This window comes from Aethina tumida, chromosome 2 (genome assembly GCF_024364675.1).
Source record: "Aethina tumida isolate Nest 87 chromosome 2, icAetTumi1.1, whole genome shotgun sequence".
Lineage (NCBI taxonomy): Eukaryota > Metazoa > Arthropoda > Insecta > Coleoptera > Nitidulidae > Aethina > Aethina tumida.
In genome coordinates this window covers 14,656,867-14,673,726 of record NC_065436.1, presented here as the reverse complement: position 1 = coordinate 14,673,726, position 16,860 = coordinate 14,656,867, and the positions used below count along the sequence as shown (strand labels likewise).

The 16,860-nt window shown below is 31.6% G+C and overlaps 3 protein-coding genes across 3 annotated transcripts in view; 1 reads left to right on the top strand and 2 right to left on the bottom strand.

Moving 5' to 3' along the window:
- The first annotated feature begins 1,249 nt into the window (after positions 1-1,249).
- LOC109602258 (probable RNA 3'-terminal phosphate cyclase-like protein) lies at positions 1,250-2,681 on the top strand. The gene is made up of 4 exons (XM_020018585.2): positions 1,250-1,614; positions 1,671-1,856; positions 1,913-2,217; positions 2,276-2,681. The coding sequence occupies exons 1-4, from the start codon at positions 1,323-1,325 to the stop codon at positions 2,624-2,626; spliced, it is 1,134 nt and encodes a 377-aa protein (XP_019874144.2). The 5' UTR covers positions 1,250-1,322; the 3' UTR covers positions 2,627-2,681.
- Positions 2,682-3,220: 539 nt separating this feature from the next.
- Positions 3,221-6,687, bottom strand: LOC126264143 (mucin-2-like; the record flags this gene model as incomplete). Its single annotated transcript, XM_049962662.1, has 3 exons — positions 3,221-3,681; positions 3,818-4,126; positions 6,489-6,687. Coding segments are annotated over 3 exons (918 nt in total), but the record flags the coding sequence as incomplete, so codon positions are not given.
- A 2,376-nt stretch (positions 6,688-9,063) lies between these two features.
- Positions 9,064-16,860, bottom strand: part of LOC109602250 (serine-rich adhesin for platelets) — a 32,690-nt gene continuing 24,893 nt past the window's right edge. The window contains exons 12-26 of the mRNA XM_049962392.1: positions 16,605-16,837; positions 16,444-16,552; positions 16,221-16,371; positions 16,038-16,166; positions 15,805-15,975; positions 15,596-15,745; positions 15,409-15,543; positions 15,276-15,344; positions 15,155-15,214; positions 15,038-15,094; positions 14,862-14,984; positions 14,680-14,808; positions 14,560-14,628; positions 14,452-14,508; positions 9,064-14,398 (exon numbers count right to left, since the gene is read on the bottom strand). Of these exons, the coding sequence (XP_049818349.1) occupies positions 9,361-14,398; positions 14,452-14,508; positions 14,560-14,628; positions 14,680-14,808; positions 14,862-14,984; positions 15,038-15,094; positions 15,155-15,214; positions 15,276-15,344; positions 15,409-15,543; positions 15,596-15,745; positions 15,805-15,975; positions 16,038-16,166; positions 16,221-16,371; positions 16,444-16,552; positions 16,605-16,837 (6,680 nt within the window). The 3' untranslated portion in view covers positions 9,064-9,360. The remainder of the gene's footprint in view (positions 14,399-14,451; positions 14,509-14,559; positions 14,629-14,679; positions 14,809-14,861; positions 14,985-15,037; positions 15,095-15,154; positions 15,215-15,275; positions 15,345-15,408; positions 15,544-15,595; positions 15,746-15,804; positions 15,976-16,037; positions 16,167-16,220; positions 16,372-16,443; positions 16,553-16,604; positions 16,838-16,860) is intronic.

Below are 16,860 nucleotides of genomic sequence, written 5' to 3'. Positions count from 1 at the left end.
AAATGCAGCGACAAGCTCACCTTCAAATTACTAACCCAAAATTGTAATTTTAAATTGTAAGGCTTGTCATAGGATTTTCAAAATTGTACTTCTACTGCAGAGATACAATTCTGAATTATGTCCTATCTGATGACGCACGAAATGCAGAAACAAGCGGGAATAGAATATATTTATTTTCTATTTCCCTTGATTTACCATAAAGCCGAATATAATTTTGGGTATTTTACAATATTATATATTTAAAACTTTATTTATATTTATTAATATTAATATTTTTAATTGTAAGAATTATTAATGACTAGTTACAAGTTTGCTTACCTTCCTCCTCAACTTATCAGACGCCTCGTTGAAGTTGATAAAAATATTAATTGTCACTGCGAATCTTATTCAAATGCTTTTCAGTCATCAAAGATCCCAAAAGTGCAAAATCCCAAAATCACATATTTTCCCCTTCTCCTGTCCAAAACTGCAATTATAAGAAGAGCAATTGTATGGCGACGACGACACAAAATTACATAGCCTACTTGACCGACACGATTTGGCCCCATATTCTTCATTGTCAAATTGTAGAATATTTAATTAAAAGTGGTAATTAGCATTTTGTTGAATACATTTGGATAATCTTTTAAATTAATAAGTAGTATTGTTTTGTAAAATATTAATTAATTATATTAATAATATAATGTTATATTTGTTTATATTTAATTTGAATTATATTAGTAAAAATTATAATTTAATATATAAACTTAAATTTAAGAGTCCTTAGACAACAATAATTTAAAATTTTTGTATAATTCATAAAATCAATTCATTGGTTTTGAAAATTACTCTACCTGTCTCGACTATTTTAATTAAGTAAATCATTTATATGGCTTATTTAATTTTGAGTTTGATCTGGTGGTACTATTGTGTTTTTTTACTTTTATTTAATATTATTAGTTTGTATAATTTCTCCTTTTTCTTAAATAACTTTAAACCTTTGTGATATATTATTTTTAATAACAAAAATATCAACGACTGTGAATTTTGCTATTTATGTATTTATATATTAATTTCAAATTATGTATCAACAACAATGTTGCAATTCAGAAACCGAACTGTGCCGAATTTCGGACTCCCAAGGTGTCGAAAATAACCAGTTCACAAATAGTCGGTTTGTTAAATGTCTACACTGGTGGTGGCGTTATGGATTATGTCAGTATAATTGTAATTTGGGTTGCCTACATTTATCATAGCCTTATCCTTAAGATAAACACATGTTTTGACATAACCTGTTTACACGAAGAACCTAACAATAACAATCATTCAAAATTGTTACAAATATGACTGCCACAGTTAAAGGAAACGTATTAATTTATAAAGGAAGTAATTTCTTTAAACAAAGACTTATACTGTCTGTACTTAGTGGGAAATCGGTTAAAATAACGGATATTAGAGCCTTAGATGATGAACCTGGTTTACAAGAATTTGAAGTTAGTTTGATAAGGCTTTTGGACAAAATAACCAATGGTACTGTGGTAGAATTAAACGAAACTGGCACATCAGTGTTTTTTCAACCTGGACTTTTGCATGGCGGTACTGTAGAACATGATTGTTCTGTACAACGAGGAATTGGTTTGTACACAGTAGTATTTAGTTTTAAAATAATTTTAATAACCTTATAATTTTAGGGTATTACTTAGAAGCACTTTATATTTTGGGGTTGTTTTGTAAACAACCCCTCAACATTACTTTGAGAGGTGTTACAAGCAATAATATTGATCCTTCTGTGGATGTTATGAGAACATCCATGATGCAAACACTCAAAAGATTTGTGTTAGACGACGACGATTTAGATTTAAAAATAAAGAAAAGAGGTAATTTAATATTTGAATTAAAGTTTTTGTAAATAATTCATTCATTATGTTCCTAGGGATGAGACCTTTAGGAGGTGGTGAAGTAGTATTTAGATGTCCTGTAAGAAAACAAGTCCGTCCTATACAACAATTAGATGGTGGTATGGTTAAACGTATTAGAGGGACAGCTTATGCTTTAAGAGTTTCACCTGCCATGGCCAACAGAATAGTTGAATCTTCTAAAGGCGTGCTGTTAAACTTTTTACCAGATGTTTTCATAACTACAGATCAACTGAAAGGAAAACAGTCTGGTAAAAGTCCTGGTTTTGGAATTCATCTGGCAGCAGAGACTACAAATGGAGTCATTTATTCATCAGAACAAGTATGTATAAACCATTAGTTTACCTATTAATAGAACAATGTTATATATATTATTTTAGGTTTCAAATATAGCATCAGAAGGGGAAACATCTGTACCTGAAGATATTGGTGTGGCTGCTGCACACAGACTATTATATGAAATATATTTAGGTGGAGTTACTGATTCAACATCTCAAGCTTTAGCTATAGTTAATATGGCTTTGGGCCCAAAGGATGTATCAAAAATAGTAACAGGACCACTAACTAATTATACAATAGGTTTACTTAGGCATTTAAAAGAATTTTTTGGAGTGACGTTTAAAATAGAACCCTTTGAAGATGAAGAACAGCAAACTGGATCTGGTTCTGAAAAAGTACTTTTAACTTGTGTTGGAATTGGCTATACCAATATTAGCAAAAGAACAATTTAATTGTAAAATTGTATTTTATGTAAAATATTTTATAATAAAATTTTGTCTAAATTTTTTTGTTAATTTATTATTAAAATATTATTATGTGAGATAAGAGTAGTGTTTAATCTGGACATGCCCAATTCAAGTCATAAGTGAAATGTACTACGTTATAGAACAATAATTTATTTTTCAGTTTTAAGAATGTTTATAAAAAATATTTATTTTTAATATTACCAGTTTGGAAAATTATGTATTCATAATAAAATATGATTTAATTCCAAAAATTTTATATATATGATTAAAACCTTAATTTATTTATATTTATTATAAATCACCTATTAGTTGAGGAATATTCTGGGTATCTTTCTTAAATGGTGATATATATGATACTAAGGCTTTTGAATATATTTACTTTAAAAATACTTAAATAAAAAAAAAAATTTAAAAAACAATTTTATTTAAAAAATACTATATTTACAAGTACATTCTTAAAATTATCCTAATAAATCACAACATGCTGGACATGGCGAATACATCATACATAAATGATTTTTTAGTTGACGTAAAAGCGTTGGTTAATGCACAATGTATTTTTTACTTTTATATACTAATAAAAATGTATTCGATACTGAAGTCAAAACATTTTTTTAGAATTTAATTTTACTATTGTTCGTGACATCCTAAGCCCGCTGACCAATTGCAAATACCACCAATTGGGTCAAAACTCAAATTCTTCGGGCACGTGTATTCCCAGCCTAACACCCTACCATTTTCCATCTTCGCACAAGAAATGAATTTTTTGCATGAGACAGGATGAGGGAAGTTCCCTTGGTCCAAACATTCTATTACTCCGTTACTATGCAGAAGTACTTTGCTGTGTTCCGGTATTGTCCCCAATATTCCTACGTCATCATCATAGTAGTCATATTCAGATAAAGGCTTGAATGTGTTTGTGTTCGATGGACTGATCTTGTCAAATGCCTGGGGGCGTCGTTTCTTCACAACGTACCTCGGTGTGGTGACGGTCGACGGTGCCACAGTTGTCGATATTCTTTCTCGATTTCTCAACACGACTGAAACTCAACACAATGAACTACACTGGAGGGCATGATATTGTAAAATTGTTTGTTAAAAATGACCCTGATGGAAGCAACTGTTACTTTATGCTTTATGTTAATAGAAAGTTTTATTAAAAATCTCATTACTTACTTGTGCTTCTCTGCAATGAAACCGGCGTACTTGTATATCTTACAGGAGCTTTCGGTCTCTTGGTTGTTGTTGTTGTTTTACTTGGTGCTGGCGCTTGTTGTACATTATGAAGGGCAATCGCAATGTCTCCCAGTTCTGTGGTCTCACCACTGTTCACGTGTTCCTCCAGTGATTGCTGGTTACTTGATTCTATAGTTTGATCGGTGCTTTCGCTGGATGTTTTGCTTTGGGTCGTAGGTCTAGTCCTTATGGGTTTTCTCGACACGAATCTGAAGCGACTATTTATCTTTGGTGGCGAGGTCGTGGAGTCTAAAAGAAAAAATTAAATAATATCTTACCTGGGGCTTTAAAATTTCTTTTGTAGTGGATAATTTGAATTTGTAATATTACAACAAATATATAGAAGTCTGCCCCATAGTGGGAGACTTACTGTCTCTATTGTACATGATGTCTCTTTCAGGATTCAGATAGATCAATTTCTTCGTACTGTATAGTGTGACTTAAATCACGACATATGGATACCCATAATAACTTATTTAATTAATACTATATTAATATAAATGTATGTATAATCACTAAAAGTATAATTTATCTTTTAACAAGTTTAAATGACTATTAATCATAATAGCCACATTATAATATTTTATGTAACAACACTTGAACTGTATTACCATGTATTTTATGATTTTAAAAAAATATAACAACAAAACCAAAAATAAATACCCAATTTTAACTCTTATACAGTAGGAAAGGTGTTTGACTCGTCTGAATTTAGAGAGAGAGACATCATGCATGACAGAGACAGTAGAAGTCTGCCCCATATTGCGATACTTCTTGTCTCTGTTGTACATGATGTCTTTTTCAGGATTCAGATGGATCAAACTCTTTTCGTATTGTATATAAAAAGTAAAGTGAATTTAAAATTCTGACCGTATCTAGGAAATTCAATTTATCTACTTCAAGAGACACGTAGTGCAATAAAATTCATCATGATGTAATTTTTATTCTGTACACGACGGTAACAGGTGGAACAATAATATCCAGCTAGAATATTTCTATACTTATTTTTACATTAGATATAATGTTAAATATATAAATTTGAGTTTTATTAATATATAAATTGAACGGCTTATAATTTAATTTTTTATAAAAAAAAGTATATATTAGTCTATGACACATTTTACCAAGAAGTTGGTGTGACGACGTTATTTTCAAGACCTTGTCCTTTAATCTTTAATGTAAAAAATTTAAATAACAGTACATAATTGTTCTTTAATATATGCAAAAATGTGATTGTTGTGAATCATCTTATTTTCTTGTAAATGTTGGATTTATTCTTCGTTATATCTTTGATTTCTTATTTTAACATTAAAATTAAACTTTAAAATCAAGAAAATATAATAATTAATTTTCAGACGTATTGTTAAAAATTTTGAAGATAACTACATTTTATAATTTATTCATGAACAATATGGAGATTTGTTTATTTGTACAAAAAATAATCTCTTCCAATTACTCAAATATAATTTTAAAATGGTTAATTGTGTAAATAATAGATGTCAATTTCTCTAATTACTTAATAAGTTAACGAACTGTTAATTACATACAATGTTTAAATTATGACTATCTTGGTAAGACCAACAGGGAAACACTATTACGTTATGGTTTATTTAAAACAATTAAAAACAAGTTTAAACAGAATTATGCTTTCTAGGATTAAAGACTTTTATGTCATGTTTAATTTAGTTTTAGACTGTAGATTACAAAAGGAAATGTTAATATGTCATTCCCTCCAACTTAAAGCCTATGATAATGAGTGAAAATAATAATTATTAATAACTGCCTACATTATACAACATTCCTAATTAGACTCGCCTTAAAAATTTGCATTTTGAATAATTTTCTTGCGTGTGGAAAGGCCTACATGGAATTTTAAATTACCACTTGCAACGTACTTTCAGATTCGTTTAAGTGAGTTGGCCTTTATAAAAAAAGGAGGAAGGCGTTACGAAATCAGAAGATGCACATATTTGTATAGTTAGTTGTGTAATAAAATTATCTATATAATTAATTTAAAGATAGTTAGTCAGTTGTTCGTTCTAAATTTGAAACTAGTTATTCTGTGAATGTGGGACGGGTGTGCATTTTAAGCTTACACTTAAGATGTGGGTCACTAATGTTTAGCTAAATAAAATCAATGATTAGTAGAGATAATTATTAAAGTTACTAAAATAAAAATTCTATATTTGATTGAAGATTGGTTTAAAATGTCAAAAAGAAGTCTATTTTCTGATTGTTATTAATCATGGTAATTAAGTTCCAAAGAGAAATAACATTTCTGAATATTGATTTAAACTAAACCACTAAACCATTAAAAATACGATTAACAGGTAATTAAGAGTCAATTAAATAATTATGAGATTTGCTTCCACGGTGAAATTTCAATTGTAGAATCCTTATGACATTTAACAGAACGTAAGGAAGTACAACAGCCAATAGATTAGATGATGATGATGAAAGAGATAAATCGTGATATATGATGTTCAGCGAACACTTTCGATTTTTCACTTCCACCGCAGGCCTGCCTCGAAGGGGGGCAAACGTTGCGGTGGGGGTCCGTTGAGATTAAGCATGTCGCATCTTTAGTTTTATTTGTCTTCTGCAGACTTACCTTGACTTTCTAACGCCTTAGTGGTTTGCGGCTGTAGGTATTTTCTGCTGGCAGGTTTAGTCGGTCGCAGTGTCGTTACCTGTGTGAATGTTGTGGTCGGCGGAGGCCTTGTGCGCCTGTGAATTCCAACGCGGAATGGGCTCCTGGTCGTGGGCCTTTTTGTCTGAAAATAAGTGTGTTTCGTTAAATGCTGGGTGAATTATGTTCATCTTTTATGGGACTTTTAATTAAATTAAATTCAACTAAATGGAATCCCACGTAAAAATGTACAGTTTAATTAAATATTTTTTATTAAATAATTTGACAATTAATGTTTAAATGTTGTAGAAACAGGTAGGTATAAACTTTAAAATATATTTGTAATATATTTTTTTAAATAAAGTTTGGAAATTTGTTTAGTTTTATTTACATTCCTTTTTTAATTATTTATGAATAATTATTAATAAGATATGTCGACATTAAAATGCTATTAATTATCATTACTAATACTATCATTATTAATTTAATTTTTGTATTTCCTTTAGTGGAAAATTACGTTTTTGTTGAATTTCAATAACAATAAAACATTAATTTAATTTAAATTATTTTCTGTACCCAAAAATTATTAATAAATTAATTATGTAAAATTGTGTTATAGAAAATACGATGCAAATAAAATTTCTTTTTAAAAAGCTGAGTAAAATGAGTCATCACACTGAATGATATTCATAATCATAATATTTATATGACAAACTTTCAATGTCGAGACATTAATTAATCATTCAAACCAGTTTGCCTTTTAAATTATTTTCACAAAACACAAAATATCCACAATAGGAAGTTTAATATCTAATTGATTGATATTAAAGTCATTTTGAAATTAGACACTGTATACCTTTAGGTGAAACTTTCATATGAAATTTTATTAACCATTTTTACAGGTGTTAAAACCTGTTTGGCATTGTATTATCTGGACCAGAAAATTGATATTAAGTTACATTATGAAACTGTATATCCGTTTTTAAATATTCATTTCATGGAACACCAATTTTATGGATCCTTTCTTTATAAAACAATATTTTTTAAATGCTCCTGATATTCAAATATTAACAAACATTAAATAAAAACTAAATGGGATGGATAATTTTATTTAATTTATTATTCAAAAACATGTTTATGTGATTGTGATACACTTTTGTATTTAACATTTCTAATGACCATTAGATAATAGCTCTAGTGCATGTTTTTATTTAGTTTAGCCATGTATAAAGAACTAGTGAAAGGAAAATAGGTAATTATGTGTTTCTATAAAACCAAAAAATGTAACAGTAGAAAGTAATTACACACTGGAATTTATTGTTTCTTTTCTGGAATGTTTAATATATTTTGTAGTAAGAAATGACATGTTTTTAATTGTTATAATTGGGTTAGTATTTCTGTAAGTGTATAATAAAATAACTTTTAGAATTAAACAAATCTTTTGAAAGTTATCTCAAATTTCCTAACTTACCTGTCATGCCTTACATACTTCTTTTTTCTCTTTCTTTCTTTTAATAAACAAGATTAAAAATCTCAGTAAGATTTAATGGAAGAATAACTGTAGCAATAGGACAAGTGTTTGACCCGTCTGAACTTAGAGAGAGACTTCATGCATGACAAAGACAGTATAAGTCTGCCCCATAGTGGGAGACTTACTGTCTCTGTTGTACGTTATGTCTCTTTTAGGATTCAGATGGATCAAACTCTTTTCGTACTGTATATGTTTTACATTTAAGAGATGAATGATTATTAAGTTGTTATGTACAAGTAGAAATAAAAAAATATATATAATAAATTATTTTATTTCATTTTTAGGCTATGTTAATCTCAGAGGTGACTTTAAATGTAGAACATTATCTTCGGTGATCGAAGAAAAATCCGAATCTGTAGAAAATATTGGTTTAATAATTTTTCCAATACAACGTTTGTCTAATATTAGGCTAAACCTTATTTTAAAAATATTTCCTTATTTAATAGTATATATTAGGTTTATATGTGTTTATATATATATATATATATATATATTATATTCACCTTAAAAAGATGCAACAAAGAAGAAGAAGGTATTAACAATGATATATTTAATTATGTAATATCAAACGTGCTAATTACATATAGTCCAGTCATTAAAGGGAGTTCTAATCATTATAGGGAGTCCTCTTCGGAACTGGAGATACCCAGCTTTATAAACTGGTGGTATAAACTTATATTTTGAGACATGTTTTGGGGTGTCAAAATATAAGTTTATACATGTTTATAGCTGAGTACCTCGATTTCCAAGATATTCAACTAATTTGGACTAAGATGGCTGGATTAATCCAGTCATTATAGACAGTTCTTTTCTTAAATCGAGATATCCAGCTATAAACTGGTATAAACTTATATTTTGAGACAAATTTTAGGGTGTCAAAATATAAGTTTATACGAGTTTATAGCTGAGTACCTCGATTTCCAACATATTCACCGAATTTAAACTAAGATGACTGGACTGATAGTCGTGTAACAGAGTACCCACACCTGACACAAACGTGTTAGATAGGAAAAGAAAATACTAACATATTCAATATAATATATTTAAATTTAAATCAATTACAATAGAAAGAAAACACACTGGCCATTTTTAACAAAACAGTATATTGAAAAAAACCATTTATATGGCACACACAGAAAATAAAAGGAGATAAGTAAAGACAGTGCAAGTATTTTACAAAAGTGCATATTATTTACAACAAAATTTCACTCACATTCATATTTTAAATAAATCAATAATAATAACAAAATATTTACATACATAACATAATAATACTACAGTATAAATTATATCTATGACCTAATATTAAAAATGACTAAGAGTTCATGGTGTTATTAATTTAATATTTACTTTGGGCACCCCGGATTCAACATTGGTTACGAACGGTACGTTAGTTTTTTGTACTTTGTCTTCGTTTGCTAATTTTCGGGACATTTCAACTTTTATCGGTACAATTTTGATCGTATCTTTATTATCCCGGGGAGAGACTTCAACCACGTGAGCTTTCATTGTGACTTCCTCCACGTCCTGCTTGAGGACACGTATGGGTAGCAAAGGAGAGTCGTCACGCAAGCCCTTATTGGTGCGTGCACCTCCCTGCTCCAAAATCCTTACGTTCACAAATCTGGAATTCTGTGTTTCTAATAGTTCCTCGTTGGTATTGACCTGAATCAGATTTCCGTGGATGTTGTCTATATTACGGGGTGTGTCAGTTAGGAATAGACGTTCCAGTGATATTGTGGAAGCTTCAGTACTTAAGATTGGCCTGGGTGTTATAATATTTACTTGGGAGTTGCCATCAATAATTTCAGCTAAGCCCGGTTTAATTATCTCATTGGGGAAAGAATTTTTTGACTTATAATCGTGTACTTTACTTTCACCGTATAATTCGTATTTCCTGTCTTGTCTGTGATTCGATGGAATGCTATCTGTTAATAAAGTATCATTTGCCGATATTTCTTTGACAATAGCCAATTCAGGTATGATGTAAGTACCGCGAATATTAATTGTCACAGGTTGTTTCGAATTGTCATTGTTTGCGACTGTGGTAACCTCTTCAACATTTGGTAATAGGCTATCCGTAGTGTTGGGCAATTTTGAGTTGATTTCATTGTCAAAAGAATTCTCTTCTATAGTCTGAGTGACATTGTTCCCATCCACAATCTTAATAACGGTGACTCTGTTAATGGCACCAATTTTATCGACAACCGGTACTTTTTCTACCTTTGTTTGTTCTTGTAATGTGTGGTTCTTCAGTTTCGCCTCTTTAGCATACACTTTAATAATTCGATTTACTTCTATGAGTTTTTCGACTTTGCTTGATTCAACTGATTTATTGGAGGATTCAGTTGTTGTTTGGTTAATATCGTCTTCAGCTTCCGCAAAAATGTGATGCAAAGTCGTTAATGGTTCAGTAGTTTCGGATACAGACGGCTTGGTAATTGGTTCAGTTATTTGAGGAGCCAAAGTTACGAATTCCTCAGTAGAATTCATTACTTCGCTAAGTGTAGGTGTGGAAGATGGACCAACAAAAGGCGTGTTCATTGTTCTCTTTTTGGAAAACAGGTTTTTGTTCCTATTTTTAATGGCCTCTGTATCAATATCAATTAAACTTTCAGTCACTGGGGCCGTTGTGGTTTTTTGGAACACAACTCGTGGCTTGTTAACAACTTTTGTGGTTTTATTTGAGGGTTTTCCAAATGGAACATTTTGCACTTTTTTGGCAGTCACAGGACTATTTATAATTTTCGGCGTGGTTGGTCTATTAAATGTAAATGGTTTTGGTGAACTTACTTTATTATTTTTTACTTCTACTTTCTCTTCATCTTCATCGTCTTCTTCTTCCTCATCATCATACTCCTCATCTTCATCCTCATCATCATCACCACCATCATCATCAGATACCTCTTCCTTATGTGTATATCTAGGTTTAGCAGTAGTACTGTACTTATAAATAAATTTATTTATAGGTATAGCTGTAGTCGAACTTGGTCTTGCTTTTATGGAAGGTACTTTATTTACAGTTAATGTGTCAGTCTCAGAAGACAATCTTGATTTATTTCTTAAACTAAATCTATTTTGTCGCTTTGTAGTTGTTTCTAGTGTAGATTTGTTAAGTGATGTTCTTTTTGGTACATTGAATTTAGGACGAGAGTTGATTGGTCTCAAAGTACTTTTAGGTATGTAAGGTGTAGTGGACTGAGTCGTAGTTTCACTTGTAGTATTTAAAGTAGACTCAGTATCCACTACTGACTCAGTTGTTATAATTGATTCAGTAGAATCTTCTGTAGTATCTTGGACTTCTACTTGGACCGTCGTTATTTCATGTAAAACATTAATTTCTTCTGTAGTAATGTTTTCTTCTAAATTAGTATTGGTACCATTTTCTAATAAGGACTGTAATTCAGTTTCTTTTGTTGTACTATCAGTAATCTCTGATATAGAGTCTATCGTAGTTGTAGTTGGATTGAGTGTAGTACCATCTGTAATATTTTCAGATATGATGCTACTACTTGTTGTTATATCATTTATATTTGTTTCAGTACTTATTTCAGTACTTTCAACAGTTGTAGTTGATTTTTCAGAGTCTTGTATATTTTCAGTAGTTGTGACATTATCTAAATCAGTGGTGTTGTTACTTTCTTGTAAGTTATCTGTATTTACAGTGGTGTTTTCTATGTTTTCCACATTCTGGTTTTCTTGTGTAGTAGTACTTTTTACAGTACTTTGTGTAGAAGGTTCAGTGGAAACGCTAGACAACGTGGTAGATCTTGTGTAAAACTTGTATTTAGCCTTTGTAAACAACGGTAGACTTTCAGTTGTAGATGTTGTTTCGGTTCTTTTAAATGAAGGCCTCGGTTTAGTTCTATAATCCCGAGTGCTTGGTTTCACAATCTCTTTATTTTTATCAGTTTTTGCATTTAAATTTAATTTATTGGCTACAAATGAAGGTCTTTCTCCTTGTCTATGAAGCAAGGTATTCCTTAAGGTAGATGTTTCCACTAATGGAGCTAAAGGAGTAGTTTTCTTCTCGTCACCGTTCTCTTTATCATCATCTTCATCATCATCATATTCTTCATCATCTTCGTATTCGTCATCATCTTCTTCATTTTCGCTACGTGATTTAGTGTCAACTAACGATGTACTTACTTCACTAGTAACTTCCTTCTCCGAAACTGAACTGGGAGTTTTTGATACTCCAGTTAGTAAAGCATTTAATTTAGTTTTGGAAAGTAAACTGTTAGGGGAAGGAACAGGTCTTATTGAGGATGTTCTTTCAGTTGTAACTGGGTGTGTTCCACTTCGATTATCAGTTCTTAACTCTTCTTCCTCCTCATCATCATCATCATCCTCATATTCATCATCGTCATCTTCGGGGGTAGATGTGGTTGAACGTAAAGATGGTATCAAACCGTCACCTTTCTCTTCAGTTAATTGAGTTACGTATTTGTAACTTGGTGTAGTAGATGTTACAGTTGGCAAATTGTTTCTGGTTTGGGCTGGCCTATTAAAGCGTGAATTTGGTTTAAATCGGATTAAAGTGTCCGTTTCTTTTTCAGCATTCAAATTCGTTGAAACCTCCACAACTGTAGGTTCTTCAGTGGTAGGTCTGCCTCTTAAGATAAATTTGCGTTTTTTGTTTTCACTGCCTGTAGTAATTGATGGTGTTGTAGTGGTTGTAGTTGGTCTAAGTCTTCGAATAATTTTTCTTTTTATATTGGTCGTTGTATTTGAAATGGGGGAACGTTCAGAGACATTAAAATGTTGGGTGGTTGTTTCCAACAATAATGTGGGTTGGGTTGGTCTTAATTTCCTGATAATTTTTCTAGTGCGTATTATAATGGGCGGTTCTGAAGGCTTCACTGTTGTGGTACTAGTACCTAGAGTAATATCACTTGAAGTATCTTCAGTTGTTGTTGTTGTTGTTGTTGTTGTTGTCGATACTATTTCATCTAGATTCGAGTCTACATTACTGGTCTTTTCAACTATGTCAGATTTACCTTGCACTTTACTTTTGTAAATGCCCAATTTCCTAAATTCTTTGGCAGATAGACTGTTTACGTCACTGTTTTCTCTTATATTGGATTCGGATAACTTAATGTTTTCTTCCTCTTCAGTGCTTATGTCATCTGAATCGTCATTATCATCCGCTGTATTTTTAATGGAAGGTAATCTAATGGGCCTCTTATTTAAGATATCCTTGATTGAATTTTTTGGGAATAGATCAGAAGCCTCGTTACGCTTAAATCCTACAAATGCAGATTTACTCGACGTTTCTAATGATGAGAACTCTTTAATTTTGAAATCATTCTCGTTGTCAACGTCCAAAGAATTCACCGTTGTGGATCTAAATCTTCTGATGACTTTCCTCGTTTTGATATTTGATGGTGTGGAAGGAGTGTTTTCAATACTCTGACTTACTCCTCGGAGACGAGGTCTGGTTGCGTTCAGTTTCACATTTGAATCAGCCTCATCATCATTGCCAGCTGCTTTTGTGGAAATAATTCTTTTACCCTTACCAAATGTTGTGTTTTGTATGAATTTTCTTGCCAGAGGTAATGTCCTGGAACTAGTTTTTAAAATTTCTTCCTCTTCCTTTTCCTTTTCAGGTGGCGTTGAAGTCTCTATTGTGGTTTGTACTCTACCCCTTCCACGTCCTCGTTTGAATCCATTCTGACTTTTAAATCCTTTAAGTACTGACAAGTCGATGGCGGTTAAAGAGGACAAGTCAGCCAGTTCAGCTGGTCTGTAAGTCCTTTGTTCGGCCAATTCCTCATTAATATTTTTCTCCGTGGTTGAAAATCTTTTTCGGGACCTTACTTGAGAATTAACATCAGGTTCTTCGAATTCATTGTCTTCATTCTCCTCAACATTAACGTTTGCCTTACCACTTTCAATGTTAAATCGCGAATAACCCCGTCTTTTAAATTTAGAACTATTTATTGAACTCTCAGTAGTCGTTAAGCTATTATCATTCCTGCCAATACCGTTTTGTGCGAAGGATGGTTTTGTCCTTAATCGTAGTTTGAAATTTGATTCACTCACCTTTGACGTTTCTGTTGATGACTCAGTTTTTGATTTACTTGTTGTCGAAGTAGATCCTCTAATAGAGAAAGGTCGAGGTTCTAAAAGAGTAGGTGGAGTTCGTCTTGGAATTGTAGACGAAGAAATCGTTTCCGTTGTGGTTTCTGTGGAGCTTAAAATAGTTTCTGTGGGTGTTTCAATTGCGATAAGTTTTGTCGTTAAAATTGGACCCGTTGTATTGTCTGTAATCCCTTCTAATACGGTGGTGGGTTCCTCTTCTAAATTGGTTGATGTGGTGTAGGTTAAATCGCTTGGTGATGCTGTGGATAGTTCAACCCTAAAAGTAAAGCCGTTAGAAAGTTCTTTGACAAATTAACAAACTACACATACCCATTTTGAGATTCTGGGCTGCTTGGCAAACTTGTTGAAGATACTTGTGGAAGTAATCTAGAATTACAAAATTAGTAAAATAATATTTGCCTGATAAAAAAGTGTTACCTTGTAGTTATTTCCGTAATATCATTATCATTGTCATTAGATGACACGGTAGTACTATCTACTCCGATTCTAGAAAGAAAAAAAATAAGTATTTTGGACCATTAATATTTTAGGTCTTACTTTAAATTGATTTCGTTCTCCCTGTCTGCAGATATGGTTGATTGTGTTGTGGTACCACGTCTTCTTTGCAAAATAGCATCGTCTTCCTTAGCTGAAAGAGTTGTTGATCCTCGTCTAACGAAGTTATATCTGAAATAAACCCATTGGAAACTATCAATATAATTATTTTAATATTCACTCACTTTGAAGATATTTCAGTTCCTTCAATGGTTGCTGGGGTAGTGGTGCCTCTTTGAACAAGTTTATATTTTGAAGAAGCTTCATTGTCTTCACTAGGAGTGGTTGATCCACGAATAAGTTTGTCTCTGTAAGGACATCAATAATAATTATATCATCATTTAAATAATAATTTAATTACTTTGGTTCATCACTGATTCCAGATGAAGTAGTTGTACCCCGTTGTAAAGTCTTATATCTGTAAAATTTTAATTATAATATTAAAAAAACTATATAAATTATTTATTAAAATTAGTACCTCAAGCTGGTTAAGTTATTTTCTTCGGTAAAAGCAGTACCAGGTGTGGTAGTTTTATATCTGAAAATAATTATTAGTTATACAATACAACAACATAAATTTGGTGCTCCTTTTTACGTACCTTGAGTTATTTTCTTCTTCAGCAACTTCTTTGACAGTTTGAGATGATCCCCGTCTAATAGATTTGTACCTAAAAATAAAATCAGTGAGATTAAAACGTGCACTATTTTTACTTATAGAAAAGCTTAACCTACTTTGAATTATTGTTATCCTCTTCAGTTTCTTTTACTGATTGGGAGGGTTCTCGCCTAATAGACTTATACTTTGATGTAGACTCATCAGTTTCATCCACCTGTTTATTTACTGAACCTCTTCTTATTTCTTTGTATCTAAAAATATTCAATATGAATAAAACAGATTTTTAAATAAATTATTATTTACTTTGAGGTAACTGACTCCTCAGTCGTCGAAGTGTGCTGCCTTCTAATATTTACGTACTGAGGGGTAGACTTTTTATTAGTGTCATAACCATCATTGTCGTCGTCATCATCATCATCAGGTTCATTTTCATCTTCCCCAAGTATTTTATTTCTGTAAAATTCAATTAAATTCTAGAATTTGCCTTCGAGGATTTTTAAAAGAAATAATACCTATCATTCTCTTCAGTTGTGGTGCTAACTTTGGCTCTCCTTATATTTACGTATTCAGGAGTACTGTTCTTCTTAAAGTTGCGTATGGATTTCACCGTATCATCTGGTTTATCCTTAACATTTTCATCATCTTCTGAGTCACCTTCTTCATTCTCCTTATTAACTGTTGTTCTGTAATTATGAATATTATGTGTATTAGCAACAATTTTATATTTAACAAGGAATATTTTTACCTAAATCTGGATATTGTTGTGTATTGGGGTCTACCACGTTCTGTTTTGGAACTGGTTGATTTGCTGTCACTTGTTTTGGAAAGTCCATCAGTTTGTGAGCCCCTACTGTTTTTATTGGTAAATGAAAACCTAGAAAACAAAATTCATAAGAATATATTATTAATTATAGTAGTTAAAACTTACGTATTAGCTTTTGTGATCTTGTTTCTGCCATTTTGTCCTAAAACTCTGGCTACTAGACTTTTACTAATTGCTGACTGAGTTGTTGACTCATTGGTTCCAGTACTGCTTTGGGTGTCTCCCCGGAGTCGCTTTTCTAATTCCTCGATTCCTCCTGAAATATTCACATTCACAAACACATATTATTGTTTTATTAAGGTTGGTAAAAATAAATTTCAATAAGTACCTGCTTTTTTAATTAAATCAATCAATTCCTTGATGACTTTCGGGTCTTCAGAATCAATTTTCCTATCCTCTTCATAGTCCTCGTCATCATCGTATTCTTCATATTCATCCTGAAATAAAATCGATTTAATAAATTAGCAAATATAGCTGGAAGATTCTTACTTCTTCAACGGAAGCTTCTGTAGTTTTGAACGTAAACGTTGTTCGACTTGTGGCAGCGGTTATTTTAGGAGGAGCTCTTGTTGTTGAGAATAAGCTAGTCAACGTTGATTTTGATGTTGTTGACGAATCGGTTGTTTTCGTTGGTTCTGCTGCTGTTGTGCGCGATAATTTTTTGTTACACAGGACATTTTGAGTGTAATCACATGAGTCTGCTGCTTTATTGAAATATAAACCTGAATGAAAAAGAACGTGTCAT

Coding starts and splice junctions, on each gene's coding strand:
- LOC109602258 (XM_020018585.2), top strand. CDS start 1,323: ATGACTGCCACAGTTAAAGGAAACGTATTAATTTATAAAGGAAGTAAT. Junction 1,857..1,912: donor TTTAAAAATAAAGAAAAGAG/GTAATTTAATAT, acceptor TTATGTTCCTAG/GGATGAGACCTTTAGGAGGT. Junction 2,218..2,275: donor TCATTTATTCATCAGAACAA/GTATGTATAAAC, acceptor ATATTATTTTAG/GTTTCAAATATAGCATCAGA.